The sequence below is a fragment of the Canis lupus genome, chromosome 32 (assembly GCF_011100685.1).
Source record: "Canis lupus familiaris isolate Mischka breed German Shepherd chromosome 32, alternate assembly UU_Cfam_GSD_1.0, whole genome shotgun sequence".
In the NCBI taxonomy this organism is placed as follows: domain Eukaryota; kingdom Metazoa; phylum Chordata; class Mammalia; order Carnivora; family Canidae; genus Canis; species Canis lupus.
The window spans coordinates 40,024,704-40,041,126 of record NC_049253.1 but is presented as its reverse complement, the minus strand read 5'-3'; the positions used below and the strand labels follow the sequence as shown (position 1 = coordinate 40,041,126).

At 37.2% G+C, this 16,423-nt stretch overlaps 1 protein-coding gene and 1 pseudogene across 2 annotated transcripts in view; one reads left to right on the top strand and one right to left on the bottom strand.

The window, feature by feature from the left end:
* Window positions 1-5,260: 5,260 nt before the first annotated feature.
* The window catches only part of CDKL2 (cyclin dependent kinase like 2), a 48,724-nt gene continuing 37,561 nt past the window's right edge, over window positions 5,261-16,423 (bottom strand). The window contains exons 11-15 of one of the 2 annotated variants that reach the window (XR_005382961.1): window positions 16,290-16,413; window positions 15,542-15,648; window positions 13,932-14,100; window positions 8,839-8,927; window positions 5,261-7,359 (exon numbers count right to left, since the gene is read on the bottom strand). Coding sequence is in view for 1 of the 2 variants with exons in the window: in XM_038582429.1 (XP_038438357.1) it covers window positions 8,862-8,927; window positions 15,542-15,648; window positions 16,290-16,413 (297 nt within the window). In the remaining variant the exon portion in view is untranslated. The remainder of the gene's footprint in view (window positions 7,360-8,838; window positions 8,928-13,931; window positions 14,101-15,541; window positions 15,649-16,289; window positions 16,414-16,423) is intronic. The other variant, XM_038582429.1, reaches the window with a different exon arrangement.
* On the top strand, window positions 12,666-13,124 carry LOC106558137 (annotated as a pseudogene).

The window sequence follows — 16,423 nt, the reverse complement described above, 5'->3', positions numbered from 1 at the left end:
GACTGTTTCTCCAGCATGTATTCTGTGTATATTTCCCTAGCTTTGTAGAAGTCAGGTGGTTCCACAGGTAAACTGTCATCACCCTAAGCCAATCAGCACCATCATGTTTCCTCTTGCTCCTGTTATTAATTCATACAAAAGAATTTAACACAGGCCCAAGCCAATACGTGCATACCATCCTCTTAGCTACAGTGCTTCATTCACACTGAGCAATACCCGAATTTAGCTTAGAATGAAATTTTATCTGATGGCTAGAGAAACACACGTCATCTTCCATAAGTGAATGAAGAAGCAGGGATCCCTGGGTGGCGCAACGGTTTGGTGCCTGCCTTTGGCCCAGGGCGCGATCCTGGAGACCTGGGATCGAATCCCACGTCGGGCTCCCGGTGCATGGAGCCTGCTTCTCCCTCTGCCTGTGTCTCTGCCTCTCTCTCTCTCTCTGTGACTATCATAAATAAATAAAAATTTAAAAAAAATTAATAAAAAAAGAAGCATGTGGCTCCAGGAGTCTAATATCCCAAAGTGTATATTATCTAAACAAAAAATTTTAAATTCACTCCAGATCTTCTATATAATCATACTCATATATGTATTTTAACAAACACACATGATTCTACCATTTATTGAGTGATGCTGAGTACATTCCTGGGCCTAGTACCTTGCCTATAAAATACAATTTACATTCCTTCCTTCACAGATTATTACTATTGTCACATAGAAATCTTTGTGTTAAGGGCATCTGGCTGGCTCAGTCAGAAGAGTATGTAACTCTTGATCTTGAGGTTGTGAATTTGAGCCCTATGTTGGGTGTAGAGAAGGAGAAGGAGGAGGAAGAGGAAGAGGAGGAGGAGAAATCACTGTGGGAGACACTGTGGAACAGAAATAGATAAATAAAGTAGAGTTCCCAATCTTTAGAGACACAGAAAATTTAGTGGGAGTGGTGACACTGGATTTTCGTTCTTGCCCATGTGACTTCAGAATCAGGCCTTGACTCTTTTTAACAAATTAATTTTTTATTGGTGTTCAATTTACCAACATACAGAATAACACCCAGTGCTCATCCCGTCAAGTGCCCCCCTCAGTGCCCGTCACCCATTCACCCCCATCCCCCACCCTCCTCCCCTTCCACCACCCCTAGTTCGTTTCCCAGAGTTAGGAGTCTTCATGTTCTGTCTCTCTTTCTGATATTTCCCAAACATTTCTTCTCCCTTCCCTTATATTCCCTTTCACTATTATTTATATTCCCCAAATGAATGAGAACATACACTGTTTGTCCCTCTCCGATTGACTTACTTCACTCAGCATAATACCCTCCAGGTCCCTCCACGTTGAAGCAAATGGTGGGTATTTGTCATTTCTGATGGCTGAGGAATATTCCATTGTATACATAAACCACATCTTCTTTATCCATTCATCTTTCGATGGACACCGAGGCTCCTTCCACAGTTTGGCTATTGTGGACATTGCTGCTAGAAACATCGGGGTGCAGGTGTCCCGGCGTTTCATTGCATCTGCATCTTTGGGGTAAATCCCCAACAGTGCAATTGCTCGGTCGTAGGGCAGGTCTATTTTTAACTCTTTGAGGAACCTCCACACAGTTTCCCAGAGTGGCTGCACCAGTTCACATTCCCACCAACAGTGTAAGAGGGTTCCCTTTTCTCAGGATCCTCTCCAACATTTGTGGTTTCCTGCCTTGTTAATTTTCCCCATTCTCACTGGTGTGAGGTGGTATCTCATTGTGGTTTTGATTTGTATTTCCCTGATGGCAAGTGATGCAGAGCGTTTTCTCATGTGCGTGTTGGCCATGTCTATGTCTTCCTCTGTGAGATTTCTGTTCATGTCTTTTACCCATTTCATGATTGGATTGTTTGTTTCTTTGGTGTTGAGTTTCATAAGTTCTTTATAGATCTTGGAAACTAGCCCTTTATCTGATGCATCATTTGCAAATATCTTCTCCCATTCTGTAGGTTGTCTTTTAGTTCTGTTGACTGTATCCTTTGCTGTGCAAAAGCTTCTTATCTTGATGAAGTCCCAATAGTTCATTTTTGCTTTTGTTTCTTTTGGCTTCGTGGATGTATCTTGCAAGAAGTTATTGTGGCCGAGTTCAAAAAGGGTGTTGCCTGTGTTCTCCTCTAGGATTTTGATGGAATCTTGTCTCACATTTAGATCTTTCATCCATTTTGAGTTTATCTTTGTGTCTGGTGCAAGAGAGTGGTCTAGTTTCATTCTTCTGCATGTGGATGTCCAATTTTCCCAGCACCATCTATTGAAGAGACTGTCTTTCTTCCAATGGAGAGTTTTTCCTCCTTTATCGAATAGTAGTTGACCATAAAGTTCAGGGCCCACTTCTGGGTTCTCTATTCTGTTCCATTGATCTATGTGTTTTTGTGCCAGTACCACACTGTCTTGATGACCACAGCTTTGTAGTACAACCTGAAATCTGGCATTGCGATGCCCCCAGATATGGTTTTCTTTTTTAAAATTCCCCTGGCTATTCGGGGTCTTTTCTGATTCCACACAAATCTTAAAATAATTTGTTCTAACTCTCTGAAGAAAGTCCATGGTATTTTGATAGGGATTGCATTAAACCAGGCCTTGACTCTTCTGGAGGGTCTAGGAACAACTTAATAAACAGCTTTTCTACTAAAAAAAAAAAAAAAAAAATAGGGGGGGGGAGCAAACAGTAGGTATACATGTAAGCAAAAGGAACAATGATCCAAAGAGGCTAAAAACAGGTTGGGGAGGAAAGCAACCAATTAGAACACTATTGTCATGGGGTGGAGGAAGAGTTTTAAATTCTAGCAGCTATGTCAGTGGAGATTACTTTCCAGATCTAGAAACATGGAGATAGCCTAATGGAAATAAAATGACAAAAAACCCATTCTCTTGACTGATAAGAGATCCTCCTGTGGACTAGGAACAGAAAAACATGCTGAATTGAATATTTTGGTTTCATTTACCTGATTCTTTCTTACTTTAATTCATGCTAACCAATAATAAATTTTCTAAAATTTTGCTAGAACCTTCCTCGCTTTTTTAAAAAAGATTTTATTTACTTATTCATGAGAGACACACAGAGAGAGGCAAAGACATAAGCAGGGGAGAAGCAGACAAGCAGAAGGAGCCTGATGTGGGACTCCATCCCAGGATTCTGGGAGCACTCCTTGAGGTGAAGGCAGATGCTTAACCACTGAGCCACCCAGGCATCCCTGAATTTTCCTCACTTCTACAGCAGATGACCCTGCATGCTAAAGTAGAACATAAAGGATTGAATAAGGCTATGCAATGGGGAGAAACAAAATTTCACTGAAAGCAAAGGAAAGTAACATTTTTCAGATGGGTTAGCTTTTTTTAGAGAGAAAATTTTCTCAGTGTATAGTATATTCAACATCAGATATCCACAAACATAAACACAATGCTCTAATCCCAAGTTACATGTGATGACAAGTGATGTCAAGGTTTGGGGTTTGTTAAGAAACAAACCATACATTAATTAGATTCAAGTTTTCTCATGTCAGAAGCTATCAAGTGGAAAAATAAGGGGCGCCTGGGTGGCTAGTCGGTTGGGTGTCTGCATTCAGCTCAGGTTATGATCCTAGGGTTCTAGGATTGAGTCCACATCAGGCTCCCTGCTCAGGAGAGAGCCTGCTTCTCCTTCTCCCTCTGCTGCTACCCCTCCTTGTGCTCTCTCTGTCAAGCAAATAAAAGCCTTAAAAAAAAAACAAATAATAAAAGCAGTGAATGAAAAACATAATTTTTCATTCATATAGAAGAGTGTTAAGGGTCCATTACCAATGTAAAACCCACAACACAAAACAATAAAGAAAAATCCATTTCATCCAATTCATGAGGACCAGCCTTAAAGCCTTAGGAGCCATGACCCTGCTGTTTCTAATTTTCTGTCAGTGGTTCAGTTCTATAGATGAAGGATTAGAAAACAAGTCAATCACATTTTTCAGTCTAGCCTGACACAGAGTTTATTACAGATCAAGGCAACTGTTGTAACACAACTCAGATAAAAGAGCCAATAATGAGAGAGTCATGTAAGGAAATCCGTCTTCTCTGTTTCCATTTTAGTAGGAAGTCCGTTATTTTAACCAAGCAAGGGATTCTCGATCAGGAAACCCAAGTTCAAATACTCAGTCTTCACAGCTTTGACCAGGTAGTCTTTACAAGACATGTTACTTTATGACCCAGCTGCTTGTATCATGTGCTGTACAAAAAAACTAACTTGGCAACAAATCATCCAATTAAAATAGGCAGAAGGCATGGGCAGACATTTCTCCAAAGAAGACATATAGGTGGCCAACAGACACATGAAAAGATGCTTGACATCACTCATCATCAGGGAAATGCAAATCAGAACTACAATGAGATCTCACCTCACATCTGTCAGAATGACTAAAACCATCTGTCAGAATGACTAAAATGACTAAAACCAACAAGTGTGGTGAGGATGTGGAGAAGAAGGAATCCTCGTGTACTGCTCGTAGAAACGAAAACTGATGTAGTCACTGTGGAAAGCAGTATGGAGGTTCCTCAAAAAATTAAAAACAAAACTAATAGTTATTACACTACTGGGTAATAGAATACAAAAATACTAACTGTATTGAATACAATACAAAGAGTACAAAAATACTAATTCAAAAAGATAAATGCACCCCTATGCTTATAGCAGCATTATTTATAATAACCAAATTATGAAAGCACCACAGGTGTCCATCAATACATGAATGGATAAAGATGAAGTGGTATATATATATATACACACACACACACACACACACACACACACACACACACACAAATGGAATATTATTCAGCCAAAAAACAAAGAATGAAATCTTGCCGTTTGCAAGATTCATATGGAACTTAAGGAAGAAAACAAACAAAGGGGGATAAAAAAACAAACCAAAAAACAGACCCTAAATAGAAAATGATGCTCATCAGTTACTAGAAGGGAGGTATGTGGGGTATGGGTGAAATAGGTGAAGAGGATCAAGAGTACACTTACTGTGATGAGCACTGAGTAATGTATAGAATTGCTGAGTCACCATATTGTACACCTGAAACTAACATAACACTATGTTAACTATACTAGAATTAAAATTATAAACTTAATTTTAAAAAGACACTTGCCACCTCTGTATCCAAAGTTTAAAAAAAAAAGAATTGAGAGTATTCAAATGTATTTGTTAAATTCCATACAATGTTGTATACATTATTTGTATTCTCTTAAATAAATGCAAAGAAAACCATCTGTGGAGCTCAGTAAGATATAATATTTATTCATTTTAAAACATACATCTACACAGCAAGCCAATTTCTCCCCACCAGTACACATACATATTTCCTATTAGATTTAATCGTGTGTTTGTCAGGAGAGCAAAGTAATCTTAAACCAAAAGAAAGGATTATTTTTGGTTCAGTATCTATAGCCCCAGCTTCCAAAATCTTCCTTTTCAAGTAGTTCTGCCAAGGTTCTAACCAGATATGATACTCAGGTCTCAACTTGCACATATAGTAAATTACATTTAGTTCCTTAATTCTGAAGTTCACAATGTTTTAATAGGCAAAATATACCAAAAGCAAATATAGAAGTGAAAAGATAATTGATCCTAGATCCTCAGACATTGAGGTGAGATGTTCACACTGATATTTAAATAAAAATAACATCAAAATAAGCTGGAAAGCCACGTGGCTTTTAAATATTGTCTGCTTCCCACACTGTACAGTGTGTTGGCAATACTTTTTAAAATAAAAATAAAACAATATGTTGATGTGAAGCCTATTAATGCCTACACATTAATTTTGTCTAGCATGTTAGTCATACCAATCTAGTCAAACACTCGGTCATAGGTTAAAAATAGAGCTTCCAAATCAAGCTTTTAATTGAATTTTAATTGAACCACCTACACACTTCTACATTGGAATCCCTCAATTTGCCTCCTCTTGAATGTCCTATTCTTTTGAGGACCAAGTATCTAAAGTCAGAATTTCAATATTAAGCTATTCAGAGTAATAGAGGAAAGTACTAGTTAAATTCTTGGGCTAAGTTCTGGTCAGTGCCTTTTGGAAAAAAAGTTGTTGTTAACTGGTTAAGGCAAAAAACACACACAAATTTTGGTCCTCTTAACAACCATTCTTTAAAACCAGGAACGCATAGTATGACCAGCAAACTAGAAATGAAAAACCTAGAGTCAAATTGGCTTAAGTATCCCACCTTAAAGTGATGGACTGGGGCACAAGAAAAGATGTGTGGATTGTAGGTAGATAGTTTTGTCTATTGATAAAGAACTTTCAGGAAGGTCTAAGCATTTGAGGAAACAAGAAGAGAAGAACACTTCTAGATTCTGTCTGGTATCACCTTCAAAATATCAGCGGACAGGAGTGAAGTCCATAATTGTGGATGTTTCCTCCCCAAAACTTGTTTGAGGGTGGGGGAAGATCGACAATAACTGGCCTAGAGAAAAATCATCAGTCCTAGTCAGTGGGTAACCCAGCTTCCCATCTCCTTTCCCACTGACAAACATATCCTCAGCTCCAAGGTAAACCTACAAAATTCTCCTTTACCATTCTTATTGCAGTCATGTTCCTACACACAGGAACATGGACACCAGAATCTTACAATGCAGAGGACTATCTAAGGTCAGAGTCTTAGTCATTAGAAATAAAAGGTTTCTTTGAGAAATTTGCATTTGTGTGGTTCAGCAGAAAGGACAGATTCCCATAATACAATGATCAAACATCAACAATAATCACAGAAACCAGACATACATCTATTCATAGAGAGCAATTACATATCTTCTTACAGCCTAGAAACAAGCAAGCTTTCTAAATGTATATTTATAGTTAAATTATGGTAAAGGAAACAGTTTCTCTTACTGATGCTAGTTTTTTCATTTCTTCAACTGTTCCTAGTTTTTATCACCCACCTCCACCAAACCCATTCCTAAATAAATGTACACATTTACACAGATAACACAGAAACTTCATACAACATGACCATTATAATGTTTCTTTCTCCCTTTTTAAACTCATTTTAATCTTGGGTAATTTTAAATGCACAATCTACAAATAGTAAATACACATTCATGTAATAAGAACCATATCACTATTATTCCATTGGATGTATCTTAAAATCGCAACAGTGGACTTGAAAGGTGACAGGATAGCAGTTGGGGAGGGACACTTATTCAATCTTCGTTGGAAACACTTGGAAATCTGTCTTTTTTCTTCTGCAAGGCCTTTCTCAGAAAATGCAGGCAGTTCAGAAGCAAATGACAAAACCATGAATCTCTCTTCGTAGGATATCAGCACTTCTGTTGCAAAAGGATGTCATCCCAAGAGCTAGAGCACCTAAAAGCACAGAGGGACATATGCCCAAATGATTTACATAAGTTTTTCTAGAAATTGATTTCTATCTCACTTGCTTTCGCACACTGAATATATTTATAATATTATAAGTATTACACAGTCTAAAAACAACTTTAGACCATATATATCAAAAATGGGATTTTGAAGACAATGATCCACCGAAACTGTCACGTATAGCATATCATCTCCTTTTATGCAAATAATGACTAGTTTTGACAAAACAGATCCAAATTATAGAGGATATAATTATTAACTATTAATTATTAATATAATAATCATTATATTATGGTAATTATTTAATACAATAATTGTTACATTATTATAATAAAAATAATAAAAATTATTATTTATAGAGGCTACAGTTTACACAGTATGTGTAATGAGTGCATTGCAAAGACTTCTGCCAGGACCTTGGAAGAGACTCCTACTAGTGAGAAATTATTATTATTATTATTATTTTTTTTTTACTAGTGAGAAATTAAAACTTAAGACTTGCTTACTTCATAGTAAATTCACATATGATGATATCACAGACGTTCAAAATGTGTTGTGGAGGTTAACAGCTTAATTCCAACAAACATTTATGCGAAAATGGGATTTTATTATCATTATATTTTACAGAGTTAATGAGATATTAAACATCAGATGACTTGTCTGAGGTCACATAGTAACTTACCACTCAAAAGACCTAATTTTTTGTTTTTGTTTTTTTTAATACTAAACAGTCATACTTAAAAGGGAGGCAATCTGGTTACCATTTAAAATTGACACTGCACTTTTCAAATCAATGTTGGTGCATAATCACTTAAGCTATTAATTTCTTATTAATTTCTTCTGTTTTCTTTTTTAAAAAATTATAACATGTACTTATCCTGTGAGTAGGTCTACAGCAGGGGTGGGAACTTGCTCCAGCGGGTCCTGTTTTTGTGGGGGTGATACATGGTACAGGCCTGGAGCTTGTAGGGCCCTTTTTACTGTGGCAAAGTAGCAGGACAATGATAAAGTCCGTTAGAAGCAAAAAATTTTTAAAAGTAAGTAAATAAAAAATAAAAGTAAGGTAATCATCTAGTATAGTGCTGATCTTTTTTTATTGGGAAAAAGATTTCCAAAGCAATCATTTGGTCTTTCTTGATTTACAAACCTGCATGGACAACTGACTGATAAGGGAGATAAGTATATATTCTTCCACAGCAGTTATCACCATAAATTCACATTACTGTATCCAGAAAAATACAGGAGATTAGTCTAAGGGCAAGAGATGTAATCTCTATGAAAAGGAATTTCATCCCAGAGACAAATGCTACTTCTCTCTTTATTTTTTAAGTGGCACAAGTCTTTATCAGGAGTTCTCATGGAGCCAATCACTGGAGAATGATTTAGCTGCAGAATTTGGACTTCAGCAAGCTACAAAATAAGCCCCATGGAAGATTATTTTGCTTTAAGTATGAGAAATAGACATACCCAGTTCAGAACCAAAATGACTCTCAGTGCTGGTGTTCCATCCAAGGCAAATCAGCCTCTGAATCATCTAACAGGGAAGGTCCTGACACCTGTAAGTTAATAATCGAGCATCATAAATTCTCAGTAACTATAAAAATCCCATTCCTCCCCAAATCCTAATTCCTGTTGTTCAAATATCAAATGTTTAGAATTAAGCATTCATAGCTCAAGCTGCTTGCACAGAAGACAATGATGAAGTGATGTTATTCTTTGACCTCTTTGTTGACACATATGTTAAAAGATACTTCTGATATGCCAAGGTAGTCTAAACCCACTACAACCCCTCTCTCCCAACTATTACCAAACAAATAAAAACCCTTTAGGAAAAATATTAAAAACAACTGAAGATTAAGGAGAGGAGTCAAAAGTTGGCAATGTGACCCTTCATAGAGGGTAGGTTTCCAATTTTGTTTTTTATTCCTGGGGCTCTGCCCAAAAGGCAGGTCCTTGTCTCAAAGTAGTGAAGAAGTGCAAGAGGCTCAAAGTCTGATAGAAACTCCTTTGTTACACCAGAGAAACCAGGAAAAGGGTCCCTGCGGGAGGAAGTATCAGGAGAAGGGAATGGTCCTGGAGGGAACAGATTTAGAGGAGGGGCCCCTCCCATGTATGTAGACCCTCAGCAGCTCAGCCCAGTTCCTGAAGCATGCAGGCATGGGGCAGCTCCAAATCAGCACAGCAAGGGCCGGGAGAACTGAACTGAGATGTCAGTGACCTGCACGAGGCTCTAGCTAACCCCCTGAGCCACACAAGCAAGGACAGATGCAAATTAGCATATCAGAGATGTAGAGAACTGAGATTTGAGACACTTCTCATTAAGAGATAGGGCAGAATTGAGAGTGTGAACAAAACCTGGATGACTGCCTGCTGAAACAGAAACCTCAACATCCTCTGCAGGATTACAACAGGACCCAGAGGCCACACAAGGTGACAGTCACAGTTTCCAGACATGATCAAAATTAGTGGCTATAAAAAGATGCAGAAATCTGTGATCAATTCTCAAGGGAACAAGCAATCGACAGATACCAATCCTGCGATGGCCCAGATGTTGGAATTTTATGAATTTATTAGGTAAGTTGTATGAATAGATAGAGAAAGGCAGAGAGACAGATAGCTTTAAAAATGTAATAAAACTATATTAGACGATGTAAAGGAAAACATACTTGAAATGAATGAAGAACCAAGAATCTTAGCAGAGAAATATAAGCCCTAAAAAAGAACCAAGTGAACATTTTAGGACTTAAAAATACAGTAATTAAAATTTAAAAACCTCCCTGGATGGGCTTAATAGCAGAATGAAAATGACAAAGTGAATGGTCAAAGAATTTGAAGCTAAATCAATAGAAATTACCTAATTGACCAGCAGATATTTTTTAAAAATTAAAAATGAATAAAAATTAAAAAAAAAATTAAAAATGAAAGATCTCAGGAATCTGTTAGAAAATACCAAAAGGTCTCATATCAATGTCATTGGACTCTCAGAAAAGAAGAAAGAGAGAAAGAGATTATGGCACAAAAAATATCTGAAGAAATAATGATTAAAAACTTCCCAAATTTGGTAAAAGGGGTAAGTTTACAAATCAAGAAGCTCAGCAAATGCCAAACAGGATATGCTCAAAGAAAACTGCTTAGATGCATCATATTCAAACTAATGAACACAAAAATATAAATATAAAATCTCAAAAGCAGCTAGACAAAAATGAAACATTATAACCAAGTGAACAATTCAAATGCCTAAGAATATCCTACCAGAAATCAGAGATCAGAAGATATAGGGATGATGTCTTCATAGTCCTGGAAGAAAAAATTTTTAAAAAGCAACCTATCAACCATAATTCTTTATCCAGTGAAAATATACACAAGGAATGAAGGCAAAATAAAGTCATTCTCAAATGAAGGAAAACTAAAGAGTTTGTCACTCATCAGATCTGCTCTGGAAGGAATGCTAAAGAAAGTTTTTCAGGACACCTGGATGGCTCAGTCTGTTAAGTGTCTGCCTTTGGCTCAGGTCATGATCCCAGAGTCCTGGGACAGAGACCCACATAGGGCCCCCTACTCAGGGGGAAGCCTACTTCTCCCTCTGCCTCTCCCCCTGCTCATGCTCCCTCTGCCTCTCTAATAAATAAATTTTTAAAAGATTTTATTTATTTATTCATGAGAGACACAGAGACATAGGCAGAGAGACAAGCAGGCTCCCCACAGGGGCCCAATGCAGGACTCAATCCTGGACCCTGGGATCATGGCCTGAGCCAAAGGCAGACGCTCAACCACTGAGCCACCCAGGCAACCCTAAATAAATTTTTAAAAAAGAAAGCTTTTGAACCTGAAGAAAAATTATACTAGAAAATAAAACTGTAATGTTTAGGAAAGAAAGAACAACAGAAACGGTAAGTGATTAGGTAAATACAGAAGACTACTTTTTTTTCCCTAAATTGCCTAAAATATTTATGACTGTTTAGAGCAAAATGTAAGACCTAATATAGTGGGATTTTCAATGTCTGTAAATAAAAGACATATAATTCTAACAAAGTCCACATTGAAATAAAAAGAAATATGTTTGCAAGTGTTCTACATTTTATAAGAGGTAGAGTATTTACATAGACTATGAAAGATTAATTATTTATATTGCAAACCCTAGAGCAATCATTAAAAATCATACCAAAAAATCCCCAAAAAGCCAATACTAAAAATACTCAAATACAAAAGAAGACTGGAAAGGAATAAACAAAAAACAAAACAAAACAAAACAAAAAACAATATAAAGAACTAGATCTTATATCTATATAAGATATATAAAAATATATGTATTTATATAATATATAGAGCTAGATCCAGACATATCAATAATCACATTAAATGTTAATAGCCAAAGTATTCACTAGCAGGCAGAATTCTGAAGATAACCTCCTAAGATTCCTGACTCTGCTTAGTCAATTAAACTAACTTAACTATGGCTATGAAGCACTTTACACATGAAATTAATGTTACTAGCCAGCTGACCTAAGATAAAAAGATTATCCTGGCAGGCCCAATGTAGGCCTGGTAAGCCAATTGCATGCACTCTTGAAAGCAGAAGAATAAGTGAGAGATGAGGCAAAAGGGGAGGGAATAGAGGGTCAAAGAGTAAGAAGGATTTGACCACCATTGCTAGCTTTGTAGAGGGAGAAGTAGGCCACAAGCCAAGGAATGTGGGTAGCCTCTAGAAGCTGACAACAACTACCAGGGGTCAGCCAGCAAAGTAACAGGGACTTTAGTTCCACAACCTCATGGAACCAAATTCTGCCAACAATCTGAGTGGGCCTGGAAATAGATTCTCCACTAGAGCCTCCAGAAAGAAATGCAGCCCTGTTGACATCTTGATTTTGACCTGTAAGACTCAAGGAGAGAAGCATCTGTGCCCGGGTGTCTGACCTATGGGAACTGTGAGATAATAAATTAAGTTGATAGTAGTTTATCAGCAGCAATAGAAAACTAATATACATTTCAGTTAAAAGAATTGAACTGACAGAATGGATACAAAAGAAAGATCCTACTTATAGGAAACACTATAAACTTAGAAAACAGTTTGAAAGTAAAAAGTTATACTATGGAAACAAATAAGCATAAGTAGGCTGGAGTGGCTATTTTAATCTCAGATAAAATTGACTTCTTGGCACAGAGCGCTAAAAAAGATAAAGAGTGACTTTTCATAATGATAAAAGGAACAATGTATCAGGAAGACAAAAACAATTATAAGTGGATATGTACCTAATAATAGAGATTTAAAATACATGAAACACCCTTTCAAGAAGATGGCGTGGAAGGCGAAGAAGGAAGCCCCTGCTCCTCCCAAAGCCTAAGCCAAAGCAAAGGTTTTGCAAGCTAAGAAAGCGGTGCTGAAAGGCGTGCACAGTCACAAAAAAAAGAAGATCCGCACGTCACCTACATTTCGACGACCCAAGACCCTGTGTCTCCAAAGGCAGCCCAAATATCCTCAAAAGAGCGACCCCAGGAGAAACAAGCTTGATCACTATGCCATCAAGTTCCCCCTAACTACTGAGTCCGCCATGAAGAATATAGAAGACAACAACACACTTGTGTTCATTGTGGATGTCAAGGCCAATAAGCATCAGATCAAACAGGCTGTGAAGAAGCTCTATGACATTGATGTGGCCAAGGTCAACACTTTGATCAGGCCTGATGGAGAGAAGAAAGCATATGTTCGACTGGCTCCTGACTATGATGCTTTGGATGTTGCCAACAAAATTGGGATCATCTTAACTGAGTCCAGCTGGCTATAAATCTAAATATAAATTTTTTCACCATAAAAAATACATGAAACAAAACCAAACAGGTATAAGAGAAAAATAAATAATTCCACAGTCAGTAAAAGAGTGTGACAACACTCTTTCAGGAACTGATAGAACAAACCAACCAACCAAAAAGTCATTAAGAACATAGAAGATCTGAAGACACTATCAACCACCTTAATCTAATTTCACATTTATAGTAGTCCAACAACTGAAGAATACATGTTATTATCAAGGGAACAGGTTCATTCACCAAGGTAAGCCATATGCAGAGCCATAAAACATAGCTCAATGAATCTAAAACAATCAAAATCAAGAATAAAAATAAAAATAAAACAATCAAAATCATACACAGTATATTCTCAGACCACATGGAATTAAATTATATCAATAATAATAAAATACTAGGGAAACCCCAAATATCTATTAAACAACATATTTCTAAGTTAATTCCTGGGTTAAACAAGAAATTACAAGGAACTAAGAAAATGTTTGGACTGACTATGATGAAAATACAACATATCATAATTTGTGGGATGAAACTTAAATACTGCTTAGAGAAAAAAATGTGTAGCTATGTGCATACATGAGTATATAACATGTGTAAGTACATAGGATATGGGCGAGTGGAGACAGATTGCATGGATTATACAATACTTCACTTACAAAAATGTATCTTACAGATGTTCCAGAAGTCTATAAAAATAGACTTTTATAAATGTTTGTGTTAGGCACAGAAACAAAACAGTTCAATGTATTGATCCATACCATAGAGAGTCCAAGGCAAGTCACAGCTTCTGCCAGAAAGCCTTTGGCTTTTAGTATCCTGTTGTTTCTCTTCCCAATCAGATTTTCCACACATAAATCCATCTTATTTTGGTACTAATTTGTGTTTTTCACCACATCTACTTTCTCCTTTATTGTATTTTAAATACAACTGGGAAATGAACAAGTGAATTAGGAGTAAAAATGCAGGACCAGTTTATAAGAGGATTTGTTGACAAGAACAAATAAAAATTTTGAAGTATGACGGCCACCAAAGCCGTCTTCCATTTCATGAAACTAGATTTGGCTATTTGATCCCTGGAAAGTGGTTTTGAACAACAGTACATTCAGAAAACAAGTGAGGAAGTTTGAACCTTTAAAATCCACATTAAATTTAAGTTTAGAAGTAAAGAAGGAATTTATTGAGACTCTGTAGTTCCTAAAAGTACAATGTGTGACTGTAATTAATCTTTACACAATAGGAATTTGCTTAGTTTTGATTATGTTACTGCAGAAATTGTTGGCAGGAGATAAGGCAAAGTATAGCAGTTGATAAATCTGTTTCTCAGTATCACTGGATAACTGACTCTGTAATGTGTTGCACTCCCTTGTTTGTAGAGCTCTTCAAAATTATTTAAGGGGTCCTAGTAGAAAAAAGCATCCACATAGATATGAAGGCAACATACAGGGGCTGTCTAGGAAACAGGAATGCTTCAAATTCAAAAATGAGGATGGAGAATTAAAAACCATACAAAAGTTGCCCAGCATCAAGGAGATGTGAGAAATCTGTAAGTACAATGATACATATCCAAAGTTTATAACCAATTATGGGGGATCCCTGGGTGGCGCAGCAGTTTAGCACCTGCCTTTGGCCCAGGGCGCTATCCTGGAGACCCGGGATCGAATCCCACGTCGGGCTCCTGGTGCATGGAGCCTGCTTCTCTCTCTGCCTGTCTCTGCCTCTCTCTCTCTCTCTGTGTGTGACTATCATAAATAAATAAAAATTTAAAAAAATGTATAACCAGTTATGTTTGGCTCAGAAAATTTAAAAGTTTGCCAGTTTTCTTAATCTGAAAATGAGTGATATGACTGTTGTCGAAAAGCAGCAGAAACATAAATATTCTGAAGAATTATGAGAAATTACAGAAAAATAATAATACATGGAAGAACCAGTCCTTAACGTGCATGGAGTGGATTGTCTTAGGGAAAATGCCAAATAGAGGATACATTTTAAAAGAACGAAAACAATTCAAGGAATGAAATATGAGTTATAACACTGGGGTTAATGCAGTGAAATACTATAAATTGCCACAAAAGTCATACAAAAGCCATAGCTAGTCTGCACGAGCGCATGTGCGCACGCATACACACACACACACACACACACTTTTTAATCTATAAAAAACTGATGACCGTAGGTAGAAAATGTCTATATAAATATATATGTAATAAAGGTACCAAGTGCAATGAACAGTAAGACAAACTTTAACAAACAAAATGCTATAGATCCCACCAGTAAACCTGCCTCATCCTTAAGAGCAAACCTTCCCTAAGCTACTGTAATAAGGAAGTATGAGACCCAAGTTCTCTCCACCTAGAGAGGATTTCGGTACCTGATGTAATGTGATACTGGGCGTGTGCAAGTCAATGGTGGCCAGAGAAGGAATTCGAGATTCTGAGAGACTTTTGTTCTCTTTCCTTATTAATCTGGAATTTCGAGCTAAATAAAAATAACCGTAAACATAGTTTAAAAATTAGACATTTTAGTTTCTCTACATTCTGTATCTGTCCCTTATTGTGTACTCAGTGTACATATTTACTTACACAAGTCTGTATATATATTCACAAACAAAAATATGTAAAGCTACTATAATTTTTATTTTTAATATTTTGTAAGCTTATTCAACATATGCTTTCAATAATGTATACAAAAAGGCTGAAAAAGTGGGCAGCCCTGGTGGCTCAGCAGTTTAGCGCCGCCTTCAGCCCAGGGTGTGATCCTGGTGACCCAGGATCCAGTTCCACGTTGGGCTCCCTGCATGAAACCTGCTTCTCCCTCTGCCTGTGTCTCTGCCTCTCTCTCTCTCTCTGTGTCTCTCATGAATAAATAAATAAAATATTTTTTAAAAAGGGCTGAAAGGGATCCCTGGGTGGCACAGCGGTTTGGCGCCTGCCTTTGGCCCAGGGCGCGATCCTGGAGACCCGGAATCGAATCCCACATCAGGCTCCCAGTGCATGGAGCCTGCTTCTCCCTCTGCCTGTGTCTCTGCCTCTCTCTCTCTCTGTGACTATCATAAATAAATAAAAATTAAAAAAAAAATAATAAAAAGGGCTGAAAAAGTAAAGGCATTATAAACATACCTATCCCTTCCAAGGCTCTCAGTTCAGGGAGATGATTATAGTTTAGTTCAGGCAAACGGACATCTGTCTTGGAGTATTCTCTTCTTTTCTTATTTGTCTGAAGTAGGCTCTTTTCACTAGTGACCTAATAACAG